General features: G+C 47.8%; 2 protein-coding genes across 3 annotated transcripts in view; one reads left to right on the top strand and one right to left on the bottom strand.

The window, feature by feature from the left end:
* Mp (collagen XV/XVIII-type protein multiplexin) overlaps window positions 1-16,960 on the top strand; it is a 448,114-nt gene that overhangs the window by 174,088 nt on the left and 257,066 nt on the right. The gene's annotated exons all lie outside the window — the stretch shown is intronic.
* Window positions 9,118-10,133, bottom strand: LOC142566776 (uncharacterized). Its single transcript, XM_075677658.1, has 2 exons — window positions 10,128-10,133; window positions 9,118-9,534 (listed from the first exon to the last, which is right to left on the bottom strand). Exons 1-2 carry the CDS (start codon window positions 10,128-10,130, stop codon window positions 9,118-9,120), a joined length of 420 nt encoding a protein of 139 aa, XP_075533773.1. The 5' UTR covers window positions 10,131-10,133.

Genomic DNA, 16,960 nt, shown 5'->3' with positions numbered 1-16,960 from the left:
AATGCTGTGTGTGCGAGTGAAAGCGTGCGAGCGCAAGCCGACGCTGTTGACTCAATATCGTGCGCGGTAGGTTGGAAAGCAGGGAGGAATCGTGCGGTCTTCCATCATGCGCAAGGCATCAAGGGGAGGGGGATGGCTGTTCTACTCCAGCAGTAACTGCGTACGGCCAATGCCTCCTGCTAGCACAAGGTCACTTCACTTGAATTCATGACGTCATGCAACCTTGCCCGACTGCCATAGAACGTAATGTCGATGCTCCCGAGTAAGCCGCGGTGATTTGGTGTCAACGCTTTCGTCACGCCGGGCTTGACAATGGAAATTTCGGTCCAAGTGGCAAGACGTCATAAATAAGAGGGCGCAGACCTGTTATTTAGGAGGCATTGGTGTCGCGGCGCGGCCTTGGAATCTATGCTTTGGTGGGAAAGGTAATTGGCGCCATCCATCAGGAGGGCGGGAAAGCAAATCCGTTTCCCTTGCACGCACTCCTAGTCGGCGCGCGCTAGTACGCGCCGATCTTGGAGGCCGTGCCTTTTCTCCCCTCCTCTCATCTCCTCTCCCCCTGTCCTCCCTCCCAACACCCTTTCAACTACCCCACCTTCGGCTGTCTCCGCGCGCGCCCGCCGGCTGGGCGTCAGATTAGGCCGCTGTATGAAGTTTCAAGTTTCGCTATCTACTCGCTATCGCGAAGCGTGCGCTGATGTGCTTTGACCGGCGTGGGCAGTTTCGTCAGTTTCGTGGGGCTCGATAGCTGTGTACTTGTGCTCCGCGATGTTTCACCCGTTTCACGGCTCGCACCGCTCGTGCATCGTGCAGTGGTGCACGAATACCTCAGAAATAAGCCCTGCAAGCTTTTTCCGGGTGCTTAAAGACAACAGGTGAGCGCGCAGACCCAAGCACATCAGAAGGCGCATGTACACAAAGACGGCCCTGTCCACATGTGTGCTCCATGAATCTCCGGACGTCGTTACGCCTTGATTGTGCTACACTTCCCTCTTACCAGTAGAGAAAGCTGACAAATAGATGTTCCGGCTCATTGTCACCTGATCTATGACTTGTGTTTTTCTGTGCCAAGCCTCATTCTGCATCTTCAGTAACTCGCCCAGCTGTCCATTCCGCCCTCGGCGCTTTTTCTTTGTCACCGTTCTACAAACTTACTAACAGCTGAAAAATTACTGTTCGTGTTTATGTATAATCTCAGTAATTGCTGACGGGGAAACCGCGCGAATAACCTCCATGTGTAGGCATGATGCGCTTTCTTTTCTCTGGAAAGCATGAGCAGTTCAAATGTTCTTTAGGTAGATTTTTGCAGTTCGTGTTTATTGCACAAATGAGTTTCCAGTAGGTATGACTTAGTGGCTTAAGTGACGTAATCTTACTGCTAAGCATTACATTCGTTGCGAAAGTAAACTGGTGTTGTTGGCTTATTTCACTTGGTATTTGATTGAGGAAGAGGCCTTTCTGCGAATGTTTCCTGTGTGCTGCTGCAAAAGCTGACTACCTCCTGCTCCCCCTTGGCACCGTTACTCAAGTTGTGGCCAAGTGCAAAATAATGTGATAATGTGTACTTCCGTTTTTAGGGCAATGTTATTTTTGTTCTGGGCTGTCTTTTTCATTTTGTTCAATAGTAATGAACATGTCACGCATTTCATATCCTTTTGTGCAGGTATATAAGTTTTTTTTTTTTTTTGGTATGGCTGTCGATAAAACAATCTTAACATTTTATTCAATTTCTTTAGGTATTTTGCGTGTCATTGTTTTTTGCCATTACCAGTCAATTCTCCCTTTCTTTAGTTGTCATGACTATGTCATACACGTCGTCCAGTTTTGTGCAATATCTCAGCGAGTATATCAGAAGCTCTCAGTGCGCATGTCAGAAGCTCTTCTACACCTTGGTCTTTAGAGCGTTATATAAATATCTTTTTTGTATATGTGTGTACATGAAACGTCCTTCGCGTTTTCTTGAGTTCTATTATTATTATTATTTTTCGTTATTTCACTGTCTGTGAACTTTTGTGTTGTTTAGTAGTCGTGTACATGTCATGCATTCTTCAGTTATGGTCATTTTCTGAGCGAGTATCATTCCAAGATATACGAAAATCTTTGTTTTCGGAAACGGAAGTCAATAAAACGAGGCCAAATATCTGTTCAGTTGGAAGTGGAATTTATGTATGTTCTGGCATATGCTGGCACAGTCTAAGTATGCACAAGACTGCGTGCGTGCAAACATTTGCAGAACCCACGGCCCACCACTCGCCAGTTCACAAACAATGCCAATGCCTGGTGTAGCGCGCGCGTGCGATGAAAAAAATACGCGCCGCGGACAGAGAAAAAGAAAGCAAAAGTAAAGGTGCGCGGGGCATGGGGAAACGTGAAAGGGGAGCGAGCGGGTCGTCATAATAAAAACAAAGAGCGCTAGAGTGAGGTGGGGGGCGCCGCGCGGCTGCTGTTGCCATGACAACACAAACAATCGTGTGTGCCGCCATTTTGCTAAATTATCGCCCTCCTGCTAGGGACGTAACTGAAGGGGACCTTGGCGCTAGTGTCAAAAGAGCGTCTGCATTAAAACAGCCAATGGCAGCCATGCGGAGATTCACCCCTGGGTCGCGGCCGCGCGCTGCTGCTGCGCTTCCTCTCGCCAGCGTTTTGACAGTGAATGTCCGCGGTCATAAAGTGTGATGTAATCATGTTTACCTGTGCACGCTGACACCATGCCTGTTAATTTATTTAGTAAGCGAGTGTTTACAAGTTTATACGGCTGATAAAACTAGTATCCTTAGTTATTGTGGCTGTCTACTAATTTGCTATCGCAATCGATGCTTCGCCTTTCGGGCGATCGAAACTGCGAATTTTTCTGTAACGTGCACAAGTCTGCTCCGAAAACAGGACGTCAGTCGCAGGCTGCGTTACCGCAACTTGATATTCTGGACAGATGCAGCGATATCAAACCGTGCCGCCGCTATTGGCTCAGGGAGCTGCCCGGCATGACATTTCTTTTTCTCATGACAGACGTTTATATACACAATACCAGACCGATGGACAATTGGTTCGTCACCAAGAGAAACGGCGCTTGACGTCGGAGCGACATACAGGCCGGTACGGTCTCCGAGCTGTGGGCATACACTTGTATCTCTCGCTTTTATGCGGCATGTGGTTTTTGTCTCTCGTGATCTACTTAAAGATCTGTCCCATTAATATTGTTATGTTCTCAAAAGTAGCAACATAAATGGTGGGCGCTTATAATTTGGATGCTTACAGCCGTACTACAGTCGCGCGGACACATAGTTTGTAAACCGCAAGACGATCATTATACGTATAACACAAAGTATTGATGGCTCGAACAGCCTGTGCGTTCGCAATAATGCTCGAACTCGGGAAGGGCTCGTCGGATACACGAGTAGCTCCAGTTTTTTGATCCACACCGCCCAGATTTCAAGTGTACGCGAAAGCCTTACGGACTCCGCTGGCGAGTTTATTGCTTTCAACGCCAGTTAGCTTTGCAAAATGAAAACGAACGCTGCGGGCAGCACTCGTAGATTTCTGATTAGGGGTCAGCAAATACCACGGACGGCCACCGACCACACAAGCTTGTGGTTGTTTCTGCGGCGCCTATCCAGCTGGCGCAAATCGAACGGCGCAGCACGGATCGTAACCACCGGCGTAGAACCTTAAACATGGCTTCATCGACTAGCGCTTACTGTTTGACAGCAGGCTACAGTGAACACGCATACGCCGATGCTGCCTGTACACTGCACATTGAGCGACCTATTTTGTCTTCTGTCTAGAATTACGGTGCTGCTGTCGTGCTACACGAAAGTGGGGACCTCGACACGCGTATTTTCCTTGTGCGTGTCTCTTTAGGAGGGCATGTGCGCCTGGATTGAAAGGACAAGCTTCCAACGCGCAATGCAATAATACCCACCGACGCCGCCACCTTCATCCTATTATGACGTCGAAGAAATCTTCTCGCTGGGGAAACTATGCGCAAACTGCCCGTGCGGACTACGCACCAAAAGAAAAAGAAATCGCGGACACGCACACGTTTTGCTATCTGTACTTTTTCTTTATGTACAATAAAGATTGTATTGTATTGTATTGGCGAGATCACCACGTTTTCTGTGGTTCTCGATAAATGGCCCCGGGGCAATTGGCGGGAGAAGGTTGATGACGCAAGTTTTTTCTTGAAGAGCCCACTTGAAGTATGGGGTGTGGCAAAACCACGATCTCATTACGAGGCCACACCGGAGTGCGGGACTCCGGATTAATTTTCACCAGGGGATCTTTAAGGTGCCCGAAATGCACGGGACCCGGGCGCTTTTGCATTTTGCCCTCATAGAAGTGCCGCTGGTCCCGGGACCTCGTGCAACGCAACACCATTGCCGCTAAGCCAACGCGGCGAGTACCCGCTTGAGCTTTTAATATCAGGCACTGGAGCTATGCGCATGCAGGTGTATCAACAATGCTTCCGCAAACCTTTACTTACTATTTACCTTTCTTGCCGTGCTTCTTCTAGAAAAATAAATCTGGAAAAGTGTTTAGCATTTTCAAACACACGTTTGTGTTCCCAGGAGCGGCGCCTGCAGGGTAGAGTGCAGGCGTTCGGTGAGTTGCACCGCCACGGATCAAAGTATGTGTTGTATTTAGACTAGAAGAAAATCAGGGCTGGTCGGCATAAAAGATAAGAAGGTTTAAGATGCTCGTGCACACCAAACAGACTAAACCACTGGCGCCTAGCCCTGCGTGGATGAGCATTGTACGGCGGTAAGCAGAAACAAAGGCGCCAAGGTAAACTACTTGTACTTACTAATTTAATTAAAGAAACGATAAATGAATGCAATGAAAGTGGATGAAAAAACAACTTGCCGCATGTGGGGAACAATCCCACAACCTTCGCATTACGCGTGCGATGCTCTAACCGATTGAGCTACCGCGGCGCCGTTTCCACATTCACTTTCTTTGGTATTTATGTTTTTACTACAACTAACCTTGGGAGTGTTAGCCAGCGCCACCACTCACAAACCTTGGCGGCGGATGTGGAACATCTTATCTGCCGCAAGCGTCACGAGTACGTTATGTTTTTGGGTGAAGGCAACTGGTCCATAAACCCACACATGCTACCTGAAGGCATCAGTGTGTGCGCGCGTGCGTGCGCGCGTGCCTGTGTGCGTGCCTGTGTGCGCGCCTGTGTGCGCGCCTGTGTGCGTGCGTGCGTGCGCGCCTGTGTGCGTGCGTGCGCGCGTGCGCGTGCGTGCGTGGGCGCGTGTGCGTGTGCGCGTGCGTGTGCGCGCGTGCGTGTGCGTGTGTGCGCGTGCGTGCGCGTGCGTGCGTGCGTGTGCGTGCGTGCGTGCGTGCGTGTGCGCGCGCGTGCGCGTGCGTGTGCGTGCGTGTGCGTGTGCGTGTGCGTGCGTGTGCGTGCGTGTGCGCGCGCGTGCGCGCGTGCGTTAACGAGAAAAAAAGGAAACTGAGGAACCCGCTGTGTGCTTCGTTGCTTTGGTGTGGCACCGCTAAGCACAAGGTCGCGGGATCAAATCCTGGTCGCGGCGGCGGAAATTCGATGGGGGCGCAATGGCAAAACGCACGTGCACCGTGCATTGGCTGCAAGTTAAAAAACGTCAAATGGTCGAAAATAATCCAGAGACCCCCACTACGGTGACCCTCATATTCCTATCGCGGTTCTGGCGCGTACAACCGCAGAAGTTAACGAAACCGAAGGGCGCAATTTTCAATATATATATATATATATATATATATATATATATATATATATATATATATATGTGTGTGTGTGTGTGTGTGTGTGTGTGTGTGTGTGTGTGTGTGCGTGTGCGTGTGTGAGGAGCTAACGTACAGACACCAATGCCAACATAGGGGAAATCAATTGTACTTGAGAAAAGTGCAAACTATGTATCGTGTAGTAATGGGCGACATCAATGTAAAATTGGGGAAAAGGCGGACTGGTGAACAAGCAATTGGCAACTACGGCGTCCATTCCAGGAACGCTATAGGAGAGATGCTGGTACAATTCGCGGAAAAAAATAATCTGCGAATAATGAACACCTTCTTCAGGAAGCGTAGCAACAGAAAGTGGACCTGGAAAAGCCTTAATGGTGGCACCAGAAATAAAATTGATTTCATACTTTCTGCTCATGCCAGCATAGTGCAGGACGTAGAAGTGATAGGTAGGATAAAGTGGCAGTGATCATAGGTTAGTGAGGGCAAGGATTCACCTAAATTTGAACTGATAAAGAGTAAAATTGGTCAAGAAAAAGCAGGTGAACTTAGAGGCAGTAAGAGTAAAAGCGGACAAATTTAGGCTGGTGCTTGCAAACAAATAAGCAGCGTTAGAACAGAGAGATGATGATGACAAAGAGGTAATGAATGAAACCGTAAAGAGGCTAGCTTCAGAGGCAGCAATTGAAGCCAGAGGCAAGGCACCAAGGCAACCAGTGGGCAAGCTCTCCCAAGTAACAAATGACCTAATAAAGAAACAACAAAGAATGAAAGTGTCCAACTCAAGAGATAGGATAGAATTCGCGGAAGCGTCAAAACTGATCAACAAGGTGGAAATAAGTGATATTCGAAACTATAACGTGAGAAAGACTGAAGAAGCCGTGAAAAACGGGCGCAGCCTGAAACCACTGAGAAGTAAACTTGGAATAGGCAAACCAAGATGTATGCAGTGAAAGATAAGCAGCGTAATATCATCAGCAATTTCGAAGATATAGTAAAAGCAGCGGAAAAATTTTATACTGACCTGTACACTACCCGGAGGAGTCAGGATATCTCCATTAAAAACACTAATGAATAGGATAGAGAAACTCCTCCTACAACTAGCGACGAGGTCAGAAGGGCCCTGCAAGACATGAAACGAAGAAGAGCGACAAGAGAAGATGGAATAACAGTCGATTTAATCAAAGATGGAGGCGACATAATGCTTGGAAAACTGGCAGCTCTTTATACGAGGAGTCTATCGAACTCAAGGGTCCCAGAAAACTGGAAGAATGCAAACATTATACTAATCCACAAGAAAGGGAGACGTTAAAGAATTAAAAAAAAATTATCGGCCCGTTAGCTTACTCCCAGTATTATATAAAATAGCCACCAATATAATTTGCTATAGAATAAGGGCAACACTGGACTTTAGTCAACCAGGGGAACAGACTGGCTTCAAGAAGGGATACTCTACAGTGGATCACATCGATTTCATTAATCAGGTAATTGAGAAATCCGCAGAGTACAATGAACCTCTCTATATGGCTTTCATATATTACGAAAAGGCATTTGATCCGGTAGAGCTACCAGCAGTCGAAGATGCATTGCGGAATGAAGGAGCACAGGCCGCTTACGCAAATACCTTAGAAAATATCTGCAGAGATTCCACAGCTACCTTAATGGTACACAAGAGAAGTAGGAAGATAGTTATAAAGATAGGGGTCAGACAAGGACACAGAACCTCTCCAATGCTGTTCACTGCGTGCTTGGAAGAAGTATTCAAGCTATTAAATTGGGAAGGTTTAGGAGTAAGGATCAACGGTGAATATCTCAGCAACTTTCGGTTTGCAGAAGGCATTGTCCTGTTCAGCAACAATAGAGACGAGTTACACCAAATGATTGAGGACCTTAACAAAGAGAGTGTAACGGTAGGGTTGAATATTAATATGCTGAAGACAAAGACAATGATTAATAGGCAACAAGAGAAGGATAAAAATGGGTTGGAACGCATACGGCAGGCATTGTCATCTCCTGAGTGTAAGCTTACCTTTATCATTGAAAAGGTAGGTGTACACTCAGTGCATTTTACTGGTGCTAATATATGGGGCAGAAATTGGAGACTGGAAAAGAAGCTTGAGAACAAGTTAAGGACCGCGCAAAGAACGATGGAATGAAGAATGCTAGACATAACGTTAAGAGACAGAAAGAGAGCGGTTTGGATCAGAGAGCAAGCGTGTATAGTCGATATTCTTATTGACGTTAATAGAAAAAAAAATGGAGCTGGACAGGTCATGTAATACGCAGGTTGGATAACCGTTGGACTATTAGGGTTACAGAATGGGTGGCAAGAGAAGGGAAGCGCAGTCTAGGACGGCAGAAGACTGTGTGGGGCGATGTAATTAGAAAATTCGTGGGTGCTAATAGGAATCGGTCGGCATAGGACAGGGCTAATGGGGCCTTTGTCCTGCAGTGGACATAAAATAGGCCGATGATGATCATGATGACTTGTACTTACTAATTCAGTTAAAGAAATTATAAATGAATGCAAATAAAAGTGAATAAAAAATAACTGGCCATAGGTGGGATACGAACCCACATCCATATTTATTTATTTAAAGATACCTTACAGGCCCCTAGAGGCATTGTGTAAGGGGGGAGAGTACACTCAAAGATTATACAATAATTAGAATACATATGTGAATATGTATACAAAAATACAGTGTAAGAAATGCGCTAAAATTCAGTAATGTGGTGCTGAAAATTGTGCAAAAACTAACCGAATGCTTTTGAATGCGAGAGGTCAGTGAACAAGAAATTTTCACAAAGTGAAATATAACCAATAGAATTACAGAGTGAGCAGGACAATATTTGGCTATAATGAAACAGTATTTAAGAGGTATTAGCACAATAATAACGGAAACTCAAGAAAAAGAACACGTTACGTTATTTAGAGTTAAAAAAATGAGTTGCTAGAAGACGCCGGATGGCGTTAGGAAGATTGCTCCAAAGGCGAATGGCTCTTCAAAGAGCGGAGTAGTGAAAGGAATTAATCTTTCCGGAGATGCGCTTGAAATTGAACTGACTGTACAGCCGGTGTGACCTGTAATGAGGAGTTTCAAGAGGCAGGATCGATGGTGCTGTATTATGGACATATGTATGATATAATGATAGCAGGTCTAGAGTGAGAGGACAAGTTTAATTTGTGTTATGCTTATCTATCTAGCTATCGTAGCGGGTGGCAGAATGACGGAGACGATCCAAGAGCACGTACCGCATTGTCTAATTATATATATATATATATATATATATATATATATATATAGGCTGCTTGCCTATGACGTAACATAAGAAGAACGAATCATGTTTGACACGTGTGGCACAGCACTTCAAATCACTTCTCCCTTTCTTTTAAAACTGCAGTCTTTGCACGGCTCTTCGTTCTCGGGTAGACCTCCGTAAGACCGGTGGACTTGGGGGACAGAGAGCCTGTTCGGCTGTGAGGGACGTTGGAGGTGTCGAAGGAACAGGCGCAGCGCCAGTTGCTTCTGGAGTGGCCAGGCTGCACTGGCCTTCTGGCGTGGACGTGGGCCGTTCCTTGTTGTCCGGGCTGGGTTGAAGAGAGTCGGGAGCCTCCGCTTTTGGGGTCACGGGTGACACAGGCACGCGACGGAAAATTTGGTCGAAGTGACGTCTGGCTAGGCCATCTGGAGTGTCGACCGTTACAAGGCGTGAACCCCCTGTGCTCTTGACGATGCCTGGACGCCAACGCTTCCCTTGGCCAAAGTTGCGCACCCACACCTGGTCGCCGGACTGGAATCTGGGAGGCTGCGAGTAACTTCGAGGCAGAGACGGGACGCAAGTATCCAAGCGCGAACGAATTTGGTAGTTCAGCAGCATCTCTGAAGGAGACTTGCCGCACGGTAGTGGGGTACGTCGATAGCCTAGGAGCACTCGCGCTAGTTTTGTTTCGAGATCGTTCACCATCGAGTGCTTAAGAAGGCCATCCTTTATTGTGCGGACCGCACGCTCTGCGAGACCATTAGATTGTGGGTGGTACGGCGCACTACGCAGATGAGTTATGTTGTTGACAGTCATGAATTGGGAAAACTGCTGACTTGCAAACTGAGGCCCGTTATCTGATACAACTGGTTGCGGCAGGCCAAAACGCGCTAACAATTCTCGAAGCCGCTTGATTGTGACTTCTGTGGTCGCCGACTTGACGGGAAGTGCCTCAATCCATTTAGTATTAGAGTCGACGAATATCAACAGCATGCGTCCCTCTATCGGTCCGGCGTAATCAATGTGAAGCCTTGACCATTTGGTGCCCGTTTCTGGCCAACAGATAGGAACCTGTCGATGGGGCATTGGCTGAGCTTGTACACATGAAATGCACGAACGTGCAAGGCTTTCGATCTCACCATCCAACCCAGGCCACCAGAACAGCGTGCGAGCCAGTCTTTTCATCGCAGATGCACCCTGGTGTGACCGATGTAGCTCAGCGAGCATGGAGACTCGCGCTTTGCGGGGTACGACGATGCGATGACCCCAGTAGAGCAAGCCTTCTACGCTTGACGGCTCCAGTCTTCTGCAAAAATAAGGTTGGAGGCGAATGTGACACGGTGAGAAGCGTTTAGGCCATCCCTTCAGTACAAAGTGCTGCACAACGCTAAGGTTGTCATCTCCTTTCGTCAGCGTCCGTATGGCATCCGCTGGCACGAACGAGCTGTCAAGGGTCTCTGAAGACAACACGTATTCTGGTAAGGTGCCCGATCGACAAACGTCTGCTATCGGCACGGGCAAGCGGCTGAGTGCGTCCGCGTTTTCCTTGCCGGCCTTGTACTCTATGCGGTAGCTATATTGGCTTAGAAACAGAGCCCATCTCTGAATACGTGCCGACGCCATTGGGGGCACAGGTCAATCTTCGCGTAGAAGTCCCACCAGTGGTTGGTGGTCCGTGACCAATACAAACTCGCGGCCCAGCAGGTAGTCTCGAAACTTTGTTACTCCGAATACCAGTGCGAGCGCTTCCTTCTCGAGCTGAGAATAATTCTTTTCGGCGTGTGTTAACGTGCGTGAACGGAAGGCAATGGGCTTATCCACTTTTCCAATTCGGTGCGAGATTACGGCACCTAAACCCGAAGGCGACGCATCGCATTCCAAGCGCACTGGTTGGTTGGGATCGAAATACGTCAGAACAGGCGAACTCGGAAGTGTTTGTTTAGCCGTGAGATACGAATTTTCCTGCGCCGTTCCCCAGTGCCATTTATGCTCTTTTTCAAGCAGAACATACAACGGGGCCAGTATCGTTGACATGTGTGGCAAGAACCGGTGATAATAAGTCAACAGACCCAAAAACGAGCGCAGTTCGCTCACATTCGTAGGCCGTGGCGAGTCGCGTATTGCTGCTAGGTTCTTCTCAAGCAGATGCAAGCCGTCTTTGTCAATGCGATGGCCCAGGTAGACGATTGAGTCTTTGCGAAAATGGCATTTTTGGCCTTCAGCTTGACAGCATTTTCTTGAAGCCTGCGCAAAACGCCCCGAAGCACTGAGCCATTATCGTCTTGACGTTCCGCTATCAGTACATCATCCAAATACACCTGCACGGCTGGAAGACCGGCCAGGACAGTTTCCATGCGCCGCTGAAAAAACGCGGGAGCCGAGGCAACTCCAAACGGAAGACTGTTATAGCAGAACAACCCCTTGTGAGTGTTTATCACGGCCAACTTCCTCGCCTCCTCATCCAATGGAAGTTGGTATATGCATCCTTAAGGTCCAGTGTTGTGAAAAATGACCCCCCACGTAGCGACGCGAAAATGTCTTCAATGTTTGGTAAAGGGTACTGATCTGTTATGCACGCAGCATTGATTGTGGTTTTGAAATCGCCGCAGATGCGAAGGGAACCGTCTTTCTTCAGTACTGGTACGATTGGCGCCGCCCACTCAGAATGTGCTATGGGCGATAATATGCCTTGCTCTACTAAACGGCCCAGCTCAGTTTCCACTTTTTCACGAAGAGCATAAGGAATTGACCGCGACCTGTGGAACTTCGGTTGGGCGCCTTCTCGAATGTGGAATGGCTCAAAAAGGGCAGGAAACTCGGTCCTGAGGCTGTCGGGATCTGCTGACGGCGATTGAACCGTAGCGAGAAACCCGGACGGCAAAAGCGAGAACGCTTGGATTAAGTCCCTTCCACAAAGACTGGGACCCGAGCAGCCTGTAACCATCAGTGCGGCAGGTACAGTCTTCCCCGCAAAATGGGCTTCAAGGTGCAGTTCACCGACAATGGGTAGCTTGCACAAGTAACAGCTGAGCGTGTGTTTGCATTTCGATAAGCGTGGCCAACTCAGACGGTGCTTTAGATACACCTCCTGCGGAATGATAGAAAACTGTGATCCCGTGTCAATAATCATGTTCAAGGGCACGCCACCCCAGCGGATAACTCTGCGGAAAGCCTGGAGCAAAGATTTCTTTTCCCGTGATTCCTGCAATGTGAAGACTGATGAAATATCGCCTTCCTCCGTTTGGGATACAACGCTCTCACAATGAACTGCGTTAGCGATGCCATCGCGCCTACGACGAGCCCGGAGCCCCGGCTGGGAGCGGCAGTTTCTTGAGAAATGACCAGTCTTTCGACAGCAAAAACACTGCTCCTTTTTGTGCGGACAGTCGCTTGCTTCGTGATCGTAGTTTCCGCAGCGTGCGCACTCAGTATGGCTTATCTTTGGTGAAGGTCTGATATCGGCGCGATTTACTCGCTACAGTGCACACCACTGCCTCCTTATCAGGTCTAGTCATTGCGCTTACTTCGAGTGCGGCTCTCTCTGCCGCTATGGCAATCGTTTCAGCTTGGGCAAGTGTGAGCTCAGTTGTTTCAAGCAGCGTCTGCTGCACCACCAGATTCCGGATGCCACAAACAATGCGGTCCCGTAACATGCGGTCCAAACTAGTGCCGAAGTGACAATTATCCGCAAGCTTGCGTAGCTCAACAACATAGTCCCGGACAGATTCGCTTGCAGCCTGATCCCTTGTAAAGAACTTGTAACTTGCGGCAACCTCATTAGTCTTCGGCGCATAGTGGTTATTTAGGATGGTAAGTGCGTCCTTGTAACTCAAGCCATTTACTTTCTGGGGGGCGCAGTGTCCAGCAAGAACGCCTACCGTCTTCGCTGACAGTGTCGAAACTGAGAGCGCCCTTTTCTTATCATCGGTCTTAATCTCATTTGCTTCAAAAAAGGCCTCCAGTCGAGTCAAGCAAATATCCCACTCATCTTGATTTTCGTCGAAACTTGGGGTACCGAGGTTCGTAGCCAGGGCCATGACCGCCGATGCTCCGTAGATTCGATTGCTTTCAGTACCCAGCAGGACTCGCAGCGCTTCCGAGACGCCATTGTACGTGGCGGGGGTTCCGCGGGGTGGTCACCCTCGTCGCCACTGTTGTAGCGGGTGGCAGAGTGACGGAGACGATCCAAGAGCACGTACCGCACTGTTTTATTTCAGTGACAGCGAACTATATATATAGGCTGCTTGCCTATGACGTAACATAAAAAGAACGAATCATGTTTGACACGTGTGGCACAGCACTTCATATCACTGTCTGTCTGTCTGTCTGTCTGCGTGCGCACGTGCGTGCGTGCGTGCGTGCGTGTGTGTGTGTGTGTGTGTGTGTGTGTGTGTGTGTGTGTGTGTGTGTGTGTGTGTGTGTGTGTGTGTGTGTGTGTGTGTGTGTGTGTGTGTGTGTGTGTGTGTGTGTGTGTGTGTGTGTGTGTGTGTGTGTGTGTACTTATATCTATGTGAACGTATAGGCAAAGGTGTAGGCATTTAGTTTTCGATGCGCGGCCATCTTTTGAAAATCTTGAAAATTGCAGCTAATTTGAGATATTTCTCAAATTCGAGAGCTCGATCGAGACAATATGGAGACTGAGCGCGTCTGGCTGCGCGTGATACGGCAACGCCCCGTAAAGAGAGTGCGGGCTGCAGTTTGAATGATGCCGCGGGCAAGTCCTGAGCCGACACACCGCCCCACAATCTTGCCGGGAAAAGCGTGCCGTATCAGCAGCTGCCGTGACTGGCCGAGGCGTTCGGTTTGGAGCTCTTCCTCGCGGTTGCCGTCGCGGGGCGTCTCATACGACGGCGCCTTTCCTGCGCTCCCGCGGAGCCGTGTTTCGGCATTGCCTGGATTTACCGTTGAACTTCGATGACAATTATCTTCAATGAGATGCGACTTTCAACATAAAAAAAAATGAGGGCGCATTAGAATGTGACTGCCTTCAAGTTCACCAGCTATACAACTGCATTCCCCTAAGAACTAATAGAAGAGTTTTTAAAAGATTGGTTAGTTAATCTTCTGAAGCTCACGTTATTAAGTACGTCCGTATCGTCTAGGAATTTTCAAGCAAAAGCGTCACGTCCGCTGCGCTTATAGCCTTTTTTTAAATTTTTATTGTCTAAAAAAAAAAAAACCTGTATATATGCGTATGGGACACACGCACCAGCAAGCCAGTTTAGGCATGGTGCGCCAGCTAACTTTAGCCATGGTTCAAAAACATGCTGACGAACTCTAGGAGGATCGGCCGCTTGCATATTGTTGGCTATATCATGGAACAAGTCACACTATTTTTTTTTATTCAGCCTTATTGCATAATTATTCAAGGTGAATTAACTAAGTTTGCGAGTTTTGACTTTAGGGCAATACTTCCAATGCAAAAGTTGTACAGCGCGGTAGCAAAACACCCAGCACCTTCAAAACGCCTACTTGTTACGTAATCATTGTTTATGCGTCTAAAGAAAGCCAGCAAAATAAAAAAATAAAGAAGAAAAGACGCGTGACATGTACGTAACCTCTACAGCAGCACCGCCGGGCTTGGCGGAGCATGCAGTGTTTTTCGTGGTGAAAAAGAAAACTAGACAGCGGATAGGAACAAAATACTAAGGAAGATTTGTTAGTTCGACTATCTACTTGTCGACTTAAATTACTCGATACGAAGCATAAAGCTTACACTGCGCACAATGTGAGACGCTGCAGTCGGTGCCACGCCGCACAAGTTCCAGATGAGCGTGTCATCTCAGTCGCGAAACATTTAAAAAAATTCATGGCGAAAAATATTTGAGTAGGGTTTCAGTACTCAAGTGTATCAAATGTAAAACAAAAAATAAAACCAGAAAAGAAAGAGAAGGAAAAGAAAAGTGTCCAATGCTACGGACAATACTGTGCACGTTGGAAGGGCTTGACACTCAGTCACTGCTCTTGGGAACAGCACGTTACTAAAGTAAAGATTTACATTATTGTTACTTAGCAGCATCATTGACAAAGGGAAGTGATCGCGTATTTAAAGGCACTGAGCATGGTGTTCCAAGTGTAGTCCAGTATTTTTATAAACTGCGTGTTTAGGAGAGTGTCGCACGCTGGATATACTAAATCCGCATTTGTCGTTCTCGTAAGCCAATGAAAGGAACCGAACTGGACAAAATAACATAAAAACTGGCACTGTCTAAATGCAGTTTTCTTGCTGCCGATACATGTAAGCTTCGTTCTAGACGTGCCACGTTGAGATATGGATGCGGCACCTGTCCTCCAGAGGGCCCGCGGGGCAATGCAATTATCTACTACTGCTAGCCGACCACCTTGGTGTGGCTTCTTAATATTTATTGAATAAGGTTTCTGGAGCCACGCACGACCACAAAGTGGAGTCTGTTAGCCAGCTTTCTCTGGCTTTACACTGTTCATGATGAAATGCGATCTGCATTGGTTGTTTTTATTTATGACGTAAATGTTTTGGATACGCGCAATGGTACGAGGCATTTGTTCATGCAGTGGACCTTTTTTGAACATTGTCCAGCTGTCGTTCAAGCAGTGCGCAACTGTAAAAAAACATGGCGGCCAACACACTGTCAAAATGGTGATTGCTGCACACTCATTCCATCGTTCTTGCATTTGTTAATTCCTACCCATCTCATTCAGCACACGAAAGCATTTAACACGTATACGAGCCGCAAAGTAATCAACTCCGACATTGTGCTGGACATGATATGTTGTGCGCCTTGCAGAACGTCATTGTGGACGGAATTCAAAAGGGGTATAGTATCAGTGTTGCCCACCATGGTGTAACGATTTTCAAGCATTCTTGCTGTTTGGTGGGGCTGTTGGGCCATACGACGATTTTTGGACAAAACGTTGGGTATTCTTTTCCAAAACCTGGTGTTCTTTGAGGAATCCTGAAGAATACCATAGGAAGCTTAATAAACTGCGCTAAATGTGGCCAGCCGTATCTGCTGAAGCTAAGGACACGACATGCTTCAAACAATACAATACAGTTTCTTGTTATTATTTTCACAAAAATAGTTTGGAGTTCACTATTCCACGAAGCTCTTAGTGTGGTTGCCAGAAGGAAGCTACCATTGCTGCCCGCACTTCCTAACCATTGTGCTTTCTCGCGTAATTCAGCAAGGAGTTTTCAAGAGTGGCCAACGCTGCCTTCATGCACTACTAACAACGAGAAAGTCACGCTTGCAACAAAATCGACCGCGTTGTTCAGGGTAGAAATTGTAGAAGCGAAATTATCCCCATACCGCGTAGTTTATCATATTTGATACACATTGAACTACTTCTACAAACGTACTGGAGTAAAAAAAAAAGAACTACTTACATATTGACACAGCGCTGTGGGGCTCCCGCACCGCGAGACGGCGCGCTGTTAGGGTTGGCATCTGACACCACGTGGCAAAAGGAATTTCACCCGACCATCTTCGTCGAAATGAAGTGTGACTTCTCCTGCGATGGTTAACGTCCCGCACCTCGCGCACAAAGAACTTTCTCTCACCTTACATTTTTCCAGGCCTCGTCGAAATCAAGCGTGACTTTCTAATTCGCCATGACCGTTTCGAGTGTGCCTGTCTACCGGAAGCCCCGCAGTGTACAGCCTCCTTTGTGTGTGTGTGTGTGTGTGTGTGTGTGTGTGTGTGTGTGTGTGTGTGTGTGTGTGTGTGTGTGTGTGTGTGTGTGTGCGTGCGTGTGCGAGTTTAGAGAGGCCCTTTCCCGGAATTGGACCTAGAAGAGAACTTCCACGAACTCGCAAAGCGCAGAAGAGGCGGGCGGGCGTCTACAATTCCTCGAGGCGGGACGACTTCTTCCTTCAGCAGGCTCGGTATAACCAGAGGAGGAGGGGCGCTCTTTCCGTGCCGGTCACGTGACATCGACGGAAGCTAGATCCCGCCCACGACTGTAGAGAGCCTATTTAAGGGGCTCCGAAATGTAC

Source organism: Dermacentor variabilis, unplaced genomic scaffold (assembly GCF_050947875.1).
Source record: "Dermacentor variabilis isolate Ectoservices unplaced genomic scaffold, ASM5094787v1 scaffold_13, whole genome shotgun sequence".
NCBI lineage: Eukaryota > Metazoa > Arthropoda > Arachnida > Ixodida > Ixodidae > Dermacentor > Dermacentor variabilis.
Note: the sequence above shows the minus strand (reverse complement) of the source record. Positions and strands in the feature narration are given on the sequence as shown.